Below are 16,571 nucleotides of genomic sequence, written 5' to 3'. Positions count from 1 at the left end.
GCCCCTTTCACATGGGGCTGTCCATTTTTTCAGCATGGATCTATCTGCTGATCCTCGCTGAGCCGGCGGATGACAGGTCCGTCTCCGCTCACTGTGCAGGGACAGACCTGTCAGAGCTCCACTCTCCTCTATGAGGGATCAGATGAAAATGGAACGCTTGTCCATTTTCATCCAATCTTATCCGCCAGACGGATTGGAAAATGGAAAATAGGGTCACCAATAGGGTCGGACATGTCACCACTGACATCCGTTGCTCCATATTTTATTGCTGTTTTTGCAGTACATGAAGAAAAAAAAAAAGCTTACAAAAAGCTGTTAGCATTTTAGTAGCATTTAGACACAGTTAGGAGCAGCTAGAAGAATTCAGCTTATTTTTCTGCTGGAAAAATGCTCCAAGAAACTCTACAAAAACAATTTTTTTCCTGCTCCTAGAAGCTGAAACTCGCTGAAAAATGCTAATAGCCTAAAGTAGTATGCATGGACACATAGAATAGCGCTATTTAGCTTCTAAGAGCAGAAAAAAATGGCTAATAACAGATTCTAGGCGCTTAAAAAAAAATGCTAGTGTGCATGGAGCCTTATACAATCGTACTTCTTGAAAACTTTTCTTTAATAAAATTATCAAAGAAGAAAAAATAAAAAAAGAGTTTGTTCTTAGTAGAATAAGCAATGACTTCCCTTCTTATAGCATGGGGTGCTCTATCATGCTTCATCACTGAAAAGTAGTGAGGGCCCCATATTTATGCCGACTCATAAGCATCAGTATATTTTCCCTCTTGATAAATATAAGCACCATGTAATGTGAACCTGTCAGCATTACCAGTGCTGCAATGCACAGGCTCCCGATTCTGAAGGGTCTTCAGGTACCAGTATTTCTCTAATACAGTAAAGTCCAGGGGCATGGGCAGTAGGAGAGGAAACTTTCAACCATCTCTTTAGCAGGCACCTTATTTAACATCTTTATTCTATTGACAGAATTATTCTAAAAACTGAAATAACCTAAGTCATTTCTATAACCATACTGAAGTTTATAGATTTTTGAAAATTACCTTTCCATTCCAATCTGTGGACACTTATGATTTTTTTAAATAAAAAAAAGATGATTTACCTACAACAATAGCAAGGGCTCTTGCACGTGGTACTGATCTGTAAACGTCAGATATTCCTGGCAAGAAAAATGCGAGGATGGGCTGTATAGCATTTGCACGTACAGTGCTCAGCATAAATGAGTACACCCCCTTTTAAAAAGTATGATTTTATTCAATATTTTAATGAATACAGGAACAATTTCCAAAATTTTGACAAAACTGAGTTATTTAGAACATTTGTTTAGCTAATTACATGAAATTAAGGTTAATAATATAACTTAGATTGTAAAATCTTCAGTTTTACTCAAATTAGTTGATGCAAAAATGAATACACCCCACAACAAAAACTCCTATTTAGTATTTTGTATGACCTCCATGATATGTAGGACAACATCAAGTCTTCTAGGCTTGGAATGAACAAGTTGGCAACATATTGCAACATCTATCTTTTTCCATTCCACAAGAATGACCTCTTTTAGAGCCTGGATGCTGGAGAGTGATGCTCAACTTGTCTAGAAATCCCCATAGGTGTTCGATTGGCTTCAGATCAGTAGAAATACTTGCCCACGGAATCACTTTTACCCTGTTCTTCTTCAGAAATGCAACAGTGGCCTTAGATGTGCGTTTTGGATCATTGTCATGTTGGAAAAGTGCAAGACGACCATGGGCACGAAGTGATGGTAGCATCTTCTCTTCCAATCTGCAGCTGTACCTTTGATAACTAAAACAGCTGGTGTCTCCCGCTGTGTCATGCAGTCTGTTCCGCGGCCACCCACTGTAACAAAGCCCCACCGTTTCCCAGCATTGTATCAGTGTTCTAACAGTGAGCAGTGAGGCTGCAGATGGGCACAGTGAGGCTGCAAATGGGCACAATGAGGCTGCAGATGGGTACAGTAAGGCTGCAGATGGACACAATGAGGCTACAGATGGGCACAGTGAGGCTGCAGATGGGCACAGTGAGGCTGCAAATGGGCACAATGAGGCTGCAGATGGGTACAGTAAGGCTGCAGATGGTCACAATGAGGCTGCAGATGGGTACAGTAAGGCTGCAGATGGGCACAGTGAGGCTGCAGATGGGCACTGATGATACAGGTGGGCACAGTGAGGCTGCAGATGGGCACAGTGAGGCTGCAAATGGGCACAGTGAGGCTGCAGATGGGCATTGTTTACCGAGCAGCTGCTGCATTTCCCAACCTAGGCTTATACTCAAGTCAATACGTTTTCCCAGTTTTTAAAATTAGGTGCCTCAGCTTATATTTGGGTCGGCCTAAACTCGAGTATATACAGTATGTACTTGTATATATTTGTGTGTATATGTGCAAAAATACTGAATGGAGACTCAGATTTCTGTATTTTCTTTCCTGACCTATAAGCGCATGTTTATAAACTTGTGTGTACAGGCACATTGGAAACAATGGTCTGTATTTATATCAGTACAAAAAATGCCTGTATGCCTAAAATATTTTCATTTTTAGGCAGCAGTGTGCAAGACGTCCCAGAATTCCTATTACCTAGCTCATCCCATCACCTAGATTGAGGAGCTGTTTCTAAGACAGCTCATAAAAAAAATCGTGACCCCCGCAAATGAGAATGTATTTAAAAAATACCTACACAATTTGAGTTCAGTGTATTATATGTCACATTTGCATTAATCTCACACATTCCAAACCTGACATAAAGCATTACCTCACAAGACCGTGATTGTCCAAAAAAGAAGTCAGGAAAATGATTTGCTCTGTTGGGCTACATTCCTAAACTGCACTGATTCACACGTCAACAAATTACTGTCTGCACAGCGAGCCTAATGCCTCTCATCTGTTGCTCGTTACGGTTCACATTGTGGGGATTCATTACACACAAGTGCCCTAACCTATAGTGACAAACTCTACATGTATCCCTTCTCTCTGGAATATTAACAAGCTAGAGTACCAGAGATTTGCTGATTAAAGCCAAATTTCATGCAAGCAGCTAAATGCACGACAGATATGTGAGCTGGCTGCAACAAGATTTGTGTTGGCTCTGACGGTTTCATGATCCTGGTACCACAGACAGCGCAGTCTGGTTGGTGACTTAACTTTGCTGCACATAATTAAAGCAATGCAACTTGGTCACTGACCCTTCCCTGTCTTCCTGACTGGACAGTGAAGAAGTACTACATAATTGAGGTCATGGCCTCTACTCACTTTCTTCTGTCCTCCTTTCTAAAAACTTAGTGCTACAGTGCCCTGAAAAAGTATTCACAACCCTTGAAATTTTCCACATTTTGTCATGTTACAACCAAAAACGTAAATGTATTTTATTGGGATTTTTTGAGATAACACAAAGTGGCACATAATTGCAAAGCAGAAGAAAAATGATAAATGGTTTTCATATTATTTTACAAATAAATATCTGAAAAGTGTGGTATATTGTATTCAGCCCCCTTTACTCTGATACCCCTAACTAAAATCTAGTGGAACCAATTGTCTTCAGAAGTCACCTAATGTGTAAATAGAGTCCACCTGTGTGCAATTTAATATCAGTATAAATACACCTGTTCTGTGAAGCCCTCAGAGGTTTGTTAGAGAACCTTAGTGAACAAATAACATCATGAAGGCCAAGGAAAACACCAGACAGGTCAGGGATAAAGTTGTAGAGAAGTTAAAAGCAGGATTAGGCTATAAAAACATATCCCAACGGAGCACTGTTCAATATATCATCCAAAAATAGAAAGAGTATGCACACCTGCAAACCTATCAAGACATGGCCATCCACCTAAACTGACAGGTCGGACAAGGAGAGCATTAATCAGAGAAGCAGCCAAGAGGCCCATGGTAACTCTGGAGGAGATCCACAGCTCAAGTAGGAGAATCTGTCCACAGGACAACTATGAGTTGTGCACTCCACAAATCTGGCCTTTATGGAAGAGTGGCAAGAAGAAAGCCATTGTTGAAAGAAAGCCGTAAGAAATTCTTGGCTTAAAAGCAAAACACTATGTGTGGCGGAAAACTAATACTGCACATCACCCTGAACACACCATCCCCACCGTAAAACATGATGGTGGCAGCATCATGTTGTGGAGATGCTTTTCTTCAGCAGAGACAGGGAAGCTGGTAAGAATTGGCGGGAAGATGGATGGAGCCAAATACAGGGCAATCTTCGAAAGTAAACCTGTTTTGCCACATACACACGAGCGGAATGTCCGACAGAAAAAGTCAGACGGAAGATTTTCATCGTATATTCCGATCATGTGTATGCCTCATCTGACTTTTTTTTCAAAAATTCTGACGAACCTAGAAATAGAACATGTTTTAAATATTTCCGATGGAACCAATTCCAGGAAAACCGCTCGTCTGTATGCTGTTCCGATGGACCAAAAACAACACATGCTCTGAAGCAAGTACGAGACAGAGGCTATTGGCTACTGGCTATTGAACTTCCTTTTTCTAGTCCCATTGTACATGTTGTACGTCACTGCGTTCTCGACGATCGGACTTTGGTGTGATCGTGTGTACGCGAGACAGTTTCAGCGGAACTCTGTCGGAACTCCGTCGGAAAAACCTTCAGCGTTTATTCCGACTGCAAAACCGGTTGTGTGTACAGGGCATTAGAGTCTGCAAAAGACTTGAGACTGGGGCCACTGGTTCACCTTCCAGCAGGACAACGAACCTAAACATACAGCCAGAGCTACAATGAAATGGTTTAGATCAAAGCATATTCATGTGTTAGCCCTTTTACACACAGTTGGACATTCCGACAAGCAAATCCGTCGGATTTTGTCCGTCAGATTTTGTCCGAAACTGTTGCATACACATGGTCGAACAAAATTGTCGGAAAATCCGATCGTTCAGAACGTGATGACGTTATTTCGTTACGATGGGACTACATTCACGCTAGTAGCCAATAGCTTTGGTGTAGGAATTTGATCTGAGCATGCGTGGCACTTTGTCCGATCGGAATTCTCTACACATGATCGGAGTATGTCCGATCGGGGCATTTTGTCGGAAAATTTTACCAACAAGTTGCAAAACTTGGTCCGTCGGATACTCCGACGGAAACCGTCCGATGGAGACCACACACAGTCGGAATATCCGTCAAAACGGTCCGATCGGACACATTCCGTCGGAATCTCCGACCGTGTGTACAAGGGCTTAGACTGCCCCAAAGTCCAGACCTAAATCAAATTGAGAATCTGTGGCAAGACTTGAAAATTTCTGTACACAGACGCTCTCCATTCAATCTGACAGAGCTTGAGCTATTTTGCAAAGAAGAATGGGCAAACAAGTCACTCTCTAGATGTGCAAAGCTGGTAGCGACATCTCCAAAAAGACTTGCAGCTGTAATTGCAGTGAAAGGGGGTTCTACAAAGTACTAAGTACAAAAGTATAAAGTGCAAAGTATAAATTGAAAACAATTTATAATTTTCCTTCTACTTTACAATTATGTGCCACTTTGTGTTGGTCTATTTCATAAAATCCCAATAAAATACATTTACGTTTTTGGTTTACAAATGTGGAAAATGTCAAGGGGTATGAATACTTTTTGAAGGCACTGTAGTTTGGCAGTACACTGCAATGCAGCCTTCAAACACGTTATGCTAATACCGAGTTTCTCAATGTGTTGGCCTGTTTGAGTGCTCCTAGTGTGTGTTTCTGAAGACATAATGACAAGCATGTATATAACCAGATATTGGTATCCGACTCTCCACAATTCTATGGGACAGTTCTCTGGGTACTACTCCTGAAATGTCTGAAAGTCCTTTTCCACAGAATTTTCTTGGTATTTTTTTTTTTTTTTTTAGGAGGTACAGTAGGTCTTTCCTCAATCCTCCCAATTGCAGAGCTTGGAACCAGCAGACAGAATGTGAAAACACATGTGCATACCATTTTGTACACACATACTAGGGCCAATTTAGACAAGAGCCATTTACCTACCAGCATGTCTTTGGAGGGTTGGAGGAAGCCCATACGAAACACAGAGAGAAAATGCAGATAGTGTGGTGGCTAAGATTCAAACCAAAGACCCCAGTGCTGCCAGGTATAATTGCTAACAACTAAGTCACTGCGCCTTTCTAATCTGAGTATATATGTACAAGGGCTGTACTAAAAGTAATGCAAAAGTAGACAACTTTTTTACATAGGTTGTTTACATTTCACATGTTGGTAAATCCTCATCTACAGTAACTCTTAAATTGTAGGTAAATATTTGATTCCAAGCAGAAGCAACGTGCAGTCATTGAGTCCTTGATGATGGAGGGGTGCAGGCTGTCCGACAGCAGAAGGCAGAAGGCTACAGAACATTTACAGAGATAACACCATTTACAAGAGTTGACAAGAGTTGTCAATGGTTTCATCTCCATAAACATTCGGTAGCCTTCTGTTGATGTCAGAGCCTTCACCCCTACTTCATCAAGAACTCAATGATAGCATGTTTATCCTGCTTGGAATTTATTATTTACCTGCAATGAAAAAGAAGAAGAAGAAAAGTTACTAAAGACCAATACATGAAATTAGAATGCACCACTGTATATAAGTTTATAAAAAAAGTTATGCCCACTTTTGCATTACCTTCCGTACAGCCTTTGTATATTAATGAATATGATAAAAATGAGAAAATAACTGCAGAATGGAAATACAAAGCTAGTGCATACTAATGATGACAATACATGTAAAGATCTAACCACATGATAAATGCCTAATTTTAAGAGCTTAAAGTGAAAGTCCAGCCTATTCCCGACTGAGCTTAAATCTGCTCCCACCTCCTTTTTAAACAGAATATTATTCTGAGAGCAATCTGGTCCCATCTCATGATCAGCTGTCAGTGGGGCTTCAGTTTAGAAGAGGGACAGCGATGCCCCATAGTAAGCCTATGGGTGACGGCACCTATAGCCATTGTCAGCTGTTTGAGAGATCATGTGACTGGATGGGATAGCTCTCAGAATAGGTAAGTATAGACATCTTCCTATTATGGGGTAGATGGGTAGATATAATAGGATTTAGAAGGGCGGGGGGGGGGGGGGGTGTCGATAGCAGGTTTAAGGTTGGTTAGTATTGGATGGAATTCCACTTTAAAGTATATTAAGGAAAACATGTAGTTTTGGATAGAGAAAGGAATATGTCCCATCCTTTTACTTTCTGGACCAAAGACATAGCAGGAAAAAAGAATAAGAGTAAATCGAAAGTGAAGGGAAATACCCTCATAGGTCCTCAGAACAGCTGTCCTCATTGGAAAATATGTCAAGTTTGATATCTCTCTTAGTGAGATAAAAATCAGAAGAAAAAACCCCATAAAAAATAGAAAAGGAATGGTTGGAATAAACGTTAAATTAAAGTGGAACGCAATCCATATTTCCCTCAACGGTCCCTGTCCCTCGCTGGCATCTACCGCTGGGTGCCAGTCTTCAGCTATCTTCATTGGCCAGCGCTGCATGATGTCACTCCAGTGCATGTGCAGGAGTCAGTCACCCCAGCCACAGTGTCGATGATATAAGCTGAGCTCCACATTCATAGCAGTTTATGCCAGACAGTGAGCAGGCAGGTAGGTGTATTTTATTGCAGAAGAGACATTGGGGTTTATTTACTAAAGGCAAATCCACTTTGCCCTACAAGTGCACTGCAAGTGCAGTCGCTGTAGATCTGAGCAAGGAAAACAAAAAACAGCATATTTGCTTGTACATGATTGTATGATAAAATCAGCAGAGCTTCCCCTCATTTCAGATCTTCCCCCCAGATCTACAGCGACTGCACCTCCAAGTGCACTTGTAGTGCAAAGTGAATTTGTGTTTAGTAAATCAACCCCATTGAATGTCTCTTCTGCAATAAACAGCCTGCCTGCAAATGAATGGCCGGCAGGGGCGGACTGACCATTTGGCCACTCGGGCACTGCCCGAGGGCCCCGGGCCACTAGGGGGCCCCATCAGGGTTTGCAGCCTCAATAAAACCAGGGACAGTATGTAAAAATCTGTGATTTTTTTACATCTGTCTCTGAAATGTTCCTTACCAACATCCTTTTGGTCTAAAAATGAGATTATAGCTGCCCCACCTCTCCAGTACCTTCTCAGCCAATAGGAAAATGTCTGTGTATACTGTGTGTACATGTATGTGTATACTGTTTGATTGTATACTGTGTATGTGTATACTTTGTGGCCCCATAATCTCCGGTTGCCTGGGGGGCCCATAATTTCCTATTGCCCGGGGGCCCCATAATCTCCTATTGCCCGGGGGCCCCATAATCTCCTATTGTCCGGGGGCCCCATGAGTTGTCAGTCCGCCCCTGATGGCCGGGATGCTGGTGACGTCACTGCCCATATAGCCAATGAAAGTGATTAAATACAGTATGGACACGTGTCCATATAAGATCACTAATATTGCCAGCATGTTGTTTTATGTGTGCTGCGAGGTATGGAATGGCCCAACCAGCAGCTGATTGTTGTGAAAAAATGACATCTTGATGTTCGGATAGAAATTAGTTCAAGGGACACCCAAGCTTATCTCTGCCAAAGGGCCCCATGCGGTCCCTAGGCCACAAGTTTGGCACCAAGTGTCTATACTGATCAGCTATCAATCAGGTTACAAACGATTGTGGGTAGTGCCCAAATAATAGGATACATCATGTAAAAAATAGACCTTTTAGCAGTCGAAGCACAACTGACTGCTGTCTTTACAACATCCAGACATGGATGGCAGCATAAGAGGATGCTACGAATATTTACATACTGCCACATTCTTCGAGGGTTTGTTTTCTAGAAAGTAATACTTGTGTTTATTATCCCAAGTCCTCTTTGCCATGTGGATCAATGAGTACCTGCCAGGTTGCCATCACCGAGGTATTCGGGTTTGTTGTTTCTTGCTTAAAACATCAACGGGCAAATAAACCCAGAGCTTATTATGCTACGTCAATTCTGGAATGTCATGTGTCTATCAGAAATGGAAGACGTTTGGCTTTGGCTCGTTGAACCTCTTCTAGACTCCTTTGCGCTGTTCCGTAGTTTCCCTTACTTATACATATCTATCAGCGCTATACGAGCTACACAGCTGGTTTACAAGTACAGGACGATGGATCCCACGGGAGAGGAGAGAAGAATTATGTGCCGGTTGGATTTAACCTACTAATCACTTTCAGATGCTGAATACAAGGTTACAACAACTACGGCAGAGCATTACAACTCCATAATCTGAACCGACAACAAAGACCAACTTCTCAGCAAACAGACTCTTAGCCACTGTCGTAAAATTCTCATCATGTTCCTTCAAATTCTGCAGCTCCAAGCAATTTGGGTATTGGGCTATCACCAGATTCCAGTCTCAACAAAGAATTTAAAAGTATTTGACTAGAAGGCAACATTCTTATTTTACATGATGTAATAATTTTGCCCCAAGATTATGTAAAATTAAAAAAAAACTCTGTTACAGTACAAGTAACTGAAGGAAAATTCCAATATAGCTGAACTATATACACTATATTACCAAAAGTATTGGGACACCTGCCTTTACACGCACATGAACTTTATTCGCATCCCAATCTTGGTCCATAGGGTTCAATATTGTGTTGACCCACACTTTGCAACTATAACAGCTTAAACTCTTCCGGGAAGGCTGTCCACAAGGTTTAGGAGCGTTTCTATGGGAGCGTTTGACCATTCTTCCAGATGTCTCTTTGTGAGGTCTGGCACTGATGTTGCACAAAAAGGCCTGGAGCGCAGTCTCCGGCTTTAACTTATCCCAAAGGTGTTCTATCAAGTTGAGGTCAGGACTCTGTGCAGGCCAGTCAAGTTCCTCCCCCACAAACTCGCTCATCCAAGTCTTTATGGTCCTTGCTTTGTGCACTGGTCCAAATCATTTGATGGAGGAGGGATTATGGTGTGGGGTTGTCTTTCAGTGGTTGGGCTTGGCCCCTTAGTTCCAGTGATGGGAACTCTTAAGGTGTAAGTGTACCAAGACATTATGCTCCCAACTTTGTAAGAACAGTTTGGGGATGGTCCCTTCCTGTTCCAACATGACTGCGTACCAGTGCACAAAGCAAGGTCCATAAAGACATGGAGGAGCGAGTTTGGGGTGGAAGAATTTGACAGGCTTGACTGGCTTGCACAATTCTAACCCGATAGAACACCTTTGGCATAAATTAGAGCAGAGACTGTAAACCAAGCCTTCTCATCTACATCAGTGCTTGACCTCAAAATTAATTTCTGGAAGAATGCCCATAGACACTCTCCTAAACCTTGTGGACAGCCTTCCTAGAAGAGTTGAAGCTGTTATAGCTGCAAAGGGTGGGCCTCAACTCAGTATTGAACCCTACGGACTAAGACTGGGATGCCATTAAAGTTTATGTGCATGTAAAGGCAGGTGTCCCAATACTTTGGTAATATAGTGTATATGAATATAAATGTATCTTGTGTACACCTTTTTAAACCCAGATATTCCTTTGCAAAAGGAACAGAGACATCATCATGGGGCTGCATAAAACCTGTGTGAAGGACCCAGCAGCTTCTCCTTCTACAGGCTGCCTGCATGAAACTACACGAGAGGTGGATACATTATCAGGCTCCCTGCACAAGGAGAGAGAGCAGCAGTGACCGATCTTTATTATAGGAAGCTCCTGCAGAGAGGCAAAGTGCAGGGATGATTTAAAGCTACATTACTGCACAGGTCTGGAAGAAATATACAAAGATGCAAAGATTCAAGTAAGAATACATATGGCTCAGAGTTCAACAGAAAAATAAAGGAATGCCATTAAAGTGTCGCTAAATCCACATCATTAAGGGAACTTTCACACCAGGTTTTACCGTCATTTTTCAGCCGCTAGTGGTGCACTTTTAACCCCCGCTAGCAGCCCAAAAAGGGTTAAAAGCGCCCACAAAGCACCAGTGCTCTGCCGGTGATTTGGCGACGCTGCCCTTTGATTTTAATGGGCAGGGTAGCTTTGGGAGCGGTGCCTTAAAGATGCTGCTGGCAGGACTTTTTTGGGCATCCTGCCAGCGCACCCTTCATGCTTTTTCACACTGGAGTGAGAGGAGAGGCGCTTTACAGGTGCTACTTTTAGCGATATAGCGCCTGTGAAGCGCCTGAATGTGAAGGGGGTCTACAAACTATCAATAAATGGTGTATTACATGCTGGTCATACTCATTCACTCACTATGAAATTTGTTTTCTGCAAAAAATCTTGTTGATCCTGCTTTTCTCCCCTTCTGTCCATGTCCCCAATTCAGCTAGGGATATTGCAGCTGTGGCGGCAACTGTGCACATGCTCAGTGTTCTGTGAGTTTCTATTCTGAACATTTCTGCCCCATCACAGCCGAGCAGCCCATGTGACTATAGAGTCACACACGTAGGTGTATAAACATAAAAATACCCACTCCCTCCTTCCTCCTCCATGCCCACAAAACAGCTAAACACAATGTGGGTGGGATATTACATGTAGATTGATGGAGGCTTCACCTCCCTGTTATTCTGAGACACAGGCTGGAGAGGTGTGATACAGGCTGTAACTGGCAGAAATCCGCCCACACCATGTTATTGCCAAAAAATATGAAAATTTTTATTTCAAATATATATTTATATGACAATTTAACAGTTTTATTGATATTATTTATTTATTTTACTCTGTATTCCAAAGGGGCTTTTTTTTGTTTTGTTTTTTGAACGTGTGTGACCAGCAGCAGAGCACTAGACGTTCTTTCTGCTTATTTTTCCCTACAGACAGGCCGGATCAGTTGTATATTGATTAGGAAAAAGTACTTAAATTTTTTTAATTAAAATAATGACACTGCCATCATCCATAAACAGAAATGGGACAATGTAAATGAAACAGTGTGTGTTTAGTATCGCTTTAACCACTTGCCGCAAAATTACGAACGCAAAAATCATGTAACAAAATCACGTAATTCTATGCATTAAAGTGAAAAAAACATTTGGCAGTGACCGCCCCCCCCCCCCATTTTACTTACCTGAGCCCCGTATTTTTTTTGGTGGAGACGCACTCTCTCTCTATCCACGGGGTCCTGGCTCTTGATTGGATATATTGATAGGAGCGCAGCCATTGGCTCCCGCAGCTGTCAATCAAATCCAATGACGCGAGAGCCGGAGGGGGGCAGGGGAGATTCCAGCATTCGTGTCTATGGACGCAAATGCTGGACTCGGCAGCGCACCTGCAAATAAATCCTCTAGGAGAGCGATTTTCCTAGGGGGTTATCCGATGAGGTTCGGGGCCACTCTGTGCAAAACGAGCTGCACAGTGGAGGTAAGTATGCCATGTTTGTTATTTTAAAAAAAACTAACCCTTTAAATCAGTTTAAATGTGTAGGTCTAGCTGTCACTGTCTTCCGAATTTTGAGTCACTGTTCTGGGACAAGCTGCATACCTGTTTCGGGTCAGAGACTCAGAATGGACTGAAGACACTGGACCAGCATGACATCTTTGGAAAGAAAAGTCAGTGGGAATTTATTCATGAATATTTTGTAGCAGTAATATAATATTTCACCTGTACACTTTCCACAAATTAGCCTTTTGTCAACAATCAACAGGTATGTAAAATACTGGACATATATCATGACGTTGCATGGTACTTCAGTAATGGCAACCTCCATATTTTTTTTATGGTTTCCTCCCACCGAACTCATCATTACTGTGCTCTGGAAGTCGGCTAGAAGAACCAGTGTGAGCTGTGGGGTTCCAAAGGAGATCAACCTTCCCAGAGCCCGCATATCTAGGTTCTGGGTGTTTTCAATAACTCCAGTTGGTGAATGGGTTGACAGGGGAGAGTGAGGAAGTTAAGTATTAGTCGGTGGACTATAAAGAGAGCCTGATACTTTGCCCTGGGTGGGCAAATGCTGTTGGAATGAGCCTATGCATAGGGAAGAAGTGGTGGAAAACCAAATACTCTGAATGAGAAATCTTTGTTGTAGTGGTAGTGATAAATATAAAAAAAGCCACCAAACTTCACCCACAAGTGTAATATCAATATGCTGTCCACTTGGCTTTTAAGCAGCAAGAGCTTTAACTTACCAAGTCACCATGATGTCAGAGGTGTCTGGGATGGAGAGCTGGCAGTTCCTGACCTCGGGGTTCAGAATCGTAGGGTTGAGAAAAAGCTGAGCATCCACTGTAACTACAGGTCGGGCCCTGAGAGAAGAAAATACTGTATAATACATAATTCAGGCAACAAGGTAATCCAGTCATTAAGCTACTGCCTCACAAACAAGGCAACCATGCTAAGTTCTTGTATTCATTTTTTAAGGAATGCCGGTGGAGCACCTTAGATTCTAGTCCCAGGCTCTCTACATGGAGCCCAAACTTCTGCCCATGCTGAGATTAAAATCCTCCCCATCAGGGCATGAAGTCTCCCCTGCCGTCATTCAATTGTCAATTGGCAGAACATGATTGGGGAGTAAGGGCTCATTAAGATGTCTGCGTTATGCTACAAATACAGGTTAACACGCATCATTACTTGCAATAAAATGTGCTGTGTTAAGTCAGCTCATTCATTTGAATGGGCTGCCAATGTGCCACAACACAACAAAAATCAGATATGTACTATTTTTTTTTTTTACACCGCACTGTGTAGGTGTGTAGCCAATCTAAAGAGTCTGGCATTTGATAACTGAGTGTTAGTGTCAAGATTAGATGGGGCCTATAATAGTCAATACCCCATGTACAGCCTGAACCCAGGAACCAAAGGATAGCACAGCGTAAAAAAAATTGACCTGAATACATCTGGAAAGTGACAGTACTTCAGCATTTTTTAGAAACATTTTAGGCCAGGTCAGAATCACTTTAAGGCCCCCATATACACTGTTAGATTTTCTGCAGATTTTTGTCTTCAGATTTACCAAAACCATATAATATGAGATAAAACCTTAAGAGTTTAAATTTGTATGCAATCAGGGAGGCCCTTGCACTACATGGTTTTGTTAAATCTGAAGACAAAAATCTGCAGAAAATCTAATAGTGTGTATGAGGTCTAAGGCTAGCCTCACTATGTTAGACACCATGCATGTATTAGCATGCATTAGCATGTTGCTGTGACATTCATTCTCATCCCCATTCTACCTTGCATTTCAGTGCACTGTAATGGGAAAAGTAGTAGGTGTGTCTTCTGGTGCGTTGGAAACCCATTCAAATGAATGGGCTGACTTAATGCAACATACGTTAACATGTTAATGCGTGTACTGCATCAGATTGGCAAGATATTAAACTTAAGCTGTAGACTGCCTTGTAAGGGCTTTGTAGAACCTACCTGTAAACTGCTACTTTTTCTACACCGAAGGCTCCAACAATGAGATCTGGGGAAGAATCCAAAATAAATAAACTTTAAACTCTTATAATGGCAGCAATAATCCACTTTTACATCACAGTGGCCAATAGCAGAGGAACACAAATCACTTTTCCCTGATTCCCCCCTCTGGAGCTGAAAGCTAAAATCGGATTGGCACCTGAAGACTACTAAGTATATTGCAATATTAAATATATAAATGAAATGTGAACAATGACATTAACATAGTTATCCAATTTAGGGTCTCTTTTTTGGTAAATTAAATACGTAGTGTGTATTTATTTTACTGTATGTGTGTTGTTTTTATGAAGATAGGGTAATGTGAGGTATGTTATGTCTTTTATTATGAGGGGGCTGCACCTACATCTCATTTTATGATCTTTATTGTAAAATGATAATATTTTTCTGATTTCTGATTCTGATTCTATTTCAAAAAGGTCAAGAGCAAAATGTTAACTTTGAACCTTACTTTTGCTCTTGGCTTTGCCTTAATAAATTAGTCAATATAGTCACATATCTATGTGGGCTGCCAATGCTGCCATCCTGAAGTTCCTTGGCTGTCTTGCTGATCCTCTGACTTCATTGAATGCATACGAGTCACTGATTCTTGACACATATGCCGCCAGTGAAGTCAGGACCTTGCTGTGGCTTCAATTACTGCATATTTGTTTTGGATCAGTGATTAAGGGAGCATTGAAGTCACTGGATCAGCATGACAGCCAATCAGGAACCATTTTCGAACAGACGAACAAGAAAAATCTTCTGCACTCAAGTGTGGTGTTCAGAAACCAATAGACCTTCACTGTTCCACTCCAGAGATTCAATAGGCCACCATGTTTTGCTGCTCTCTTAGGACTGGGAGAGCCTTGATAAAAATTAACTAAGAAACAACAGAAAGAGGGCACACCAGCCTAAACCAGAGATGTCAGATCTGCTGTACATGTTCTCTTTCATAGGAAGAAGCCATTCAGGCATTCTACAACTGACGTATTTCAAGGAGAGTTCTTCATCAGAACATTCTGTAGTACACCTAAATTACTTCTTCCCATGAAAGCGAGTATGTGCAGTGAATCTGACGTCTCTGGTTTTGGGATTTATGGACGAGCTTACATGCAATTGTGTTTGTGAGTATAAAATTTGTTTTCATTTTATTAATAAATGGTTTCTTATAAAAATGCACTAGTATGTGTTTTTTAGGAATCATTTTCATAAGAGGCCAACAGTGGCAGCCTTTAATTAATCAAGTTACATTCCTGTTAATTGATTCCTGTCAGCTGAATTAAATGATGTTCAAATCAATGTCAACTCTTAGCCCTTGTACACACGGTCGGAGATTCCATCGGAATGTTTCCTATCGGAGCATTTTGTATATATTCCGACTGTGTGTGGTTTGCATCGGACTGTTTCCGTCGGAATATCCGTCGGACCAACTTTTCCAACTTGCCGGAAATATTTTCCGACAAAATGCTCCGATCGGACATACTTCGATCATGTGTAGCCTACTCCGACGGACAAAGTGCCACGCATGCTCAGATCAAATTCCTAGACCAAAGCTATTGGCTACTAGCCTGAACGTAATCCCGTTGTAACGAAATAACGTCATCACATTATGTACAATCGGATTTTCCGACAACTTAGTCCGACCGTGTGTATGCAACATCACTTCCGGACCTGGCCCGGAATTAATCCGTCGGAGTAACTCAGACGGATTTGGTTGTCGAAATCTCCGACCGTGTGTACAAGGGCTTAGTCACCCATGCTAGGTACCTTGGGGTTTGGGGCCCATGGCTGGACCATGCTGATCACCTGAGCATTGACCGCTACCTTCTTTCCCTGTAACTACAACCAAACGTTGTAAACAGACCATTATTTTACTTAGTCAACCTAGCCTATTGAAACTTAGCAAGTTTTCCCCCTTTTGTCTCAGGTTGCCGAGCTTTGACTGACAGACAGAGCACTCCTCAAGGGCTTATCAATTTTGTGGCTCCACAAATGTGTCCTTTCATGAAATGTCCCCACAACCCTCATACCCACATCCTCTTTACTCTTGACTATGCGGAGCTTCAATCCCTTTGGTGTTGTTCTGAGCCTGCACTATATTTCAATTTTTCTATTCTGCATTTCCGAAATAAAACTCAATACAACTTTTTTTTTAAAACAGTCAACTCCTAGTCCAAGATGGTCATTGTCAAGTTATTACTTTAAATGTGAATTCAATTGAATGTGAGAACATAAATT

The 16,571-nt window shown here is 41.7% G+C and overlaps 1 protein-coding gene across 1 annotated transcript in view; it reads right to left on the bottom strand.

Moving 5' to 3' along the window:
- ITGA8 (integrin subunit alpha 8) overlaps positions 1-16,571 on the bottom strand; it is a 236,120-nt gene that overhangs the window by 89,114 nt on the left and 130,435 nt on the right. The window contains exons 14-15 of the mRNA XM_077490849.1: positions 14,298-14,343; positions 13,067-13,183 (exon numbers count right to left, since the gene is read on the bottom strand). Coding sequence (XP_077346975.1) covers positions 13,067-13,183; positions 14,298-14,343 — 163 coding nt within the window. The remainder of the gene's footprint in view (positions 1-13,066; positions 13,184-14,297; positions 14,344-16,571) is intronic.

This window comes from Lithobates pipiens, unplaced genomic scaffold, assembly GCF_037356315.1.
Source record: "Lithobates pipiens isolate NorthernLeopardFrog02 unplaced genomic scaffold, aLitPip1_a1.2 Scaffold_19, whole genome shotgun sequence".
Taxonomy (NCBI): Eukaryota; Metazoa; Chordata; class Amphibia; order Anura; family Ranidae; genus Lithobates; species Lithobates pipiens.
The sequence above is the reverse complement of the archived record's forward strand: the minus strand, read 5'-3'. Positions and strand labels throughout refer to the sequence as shown.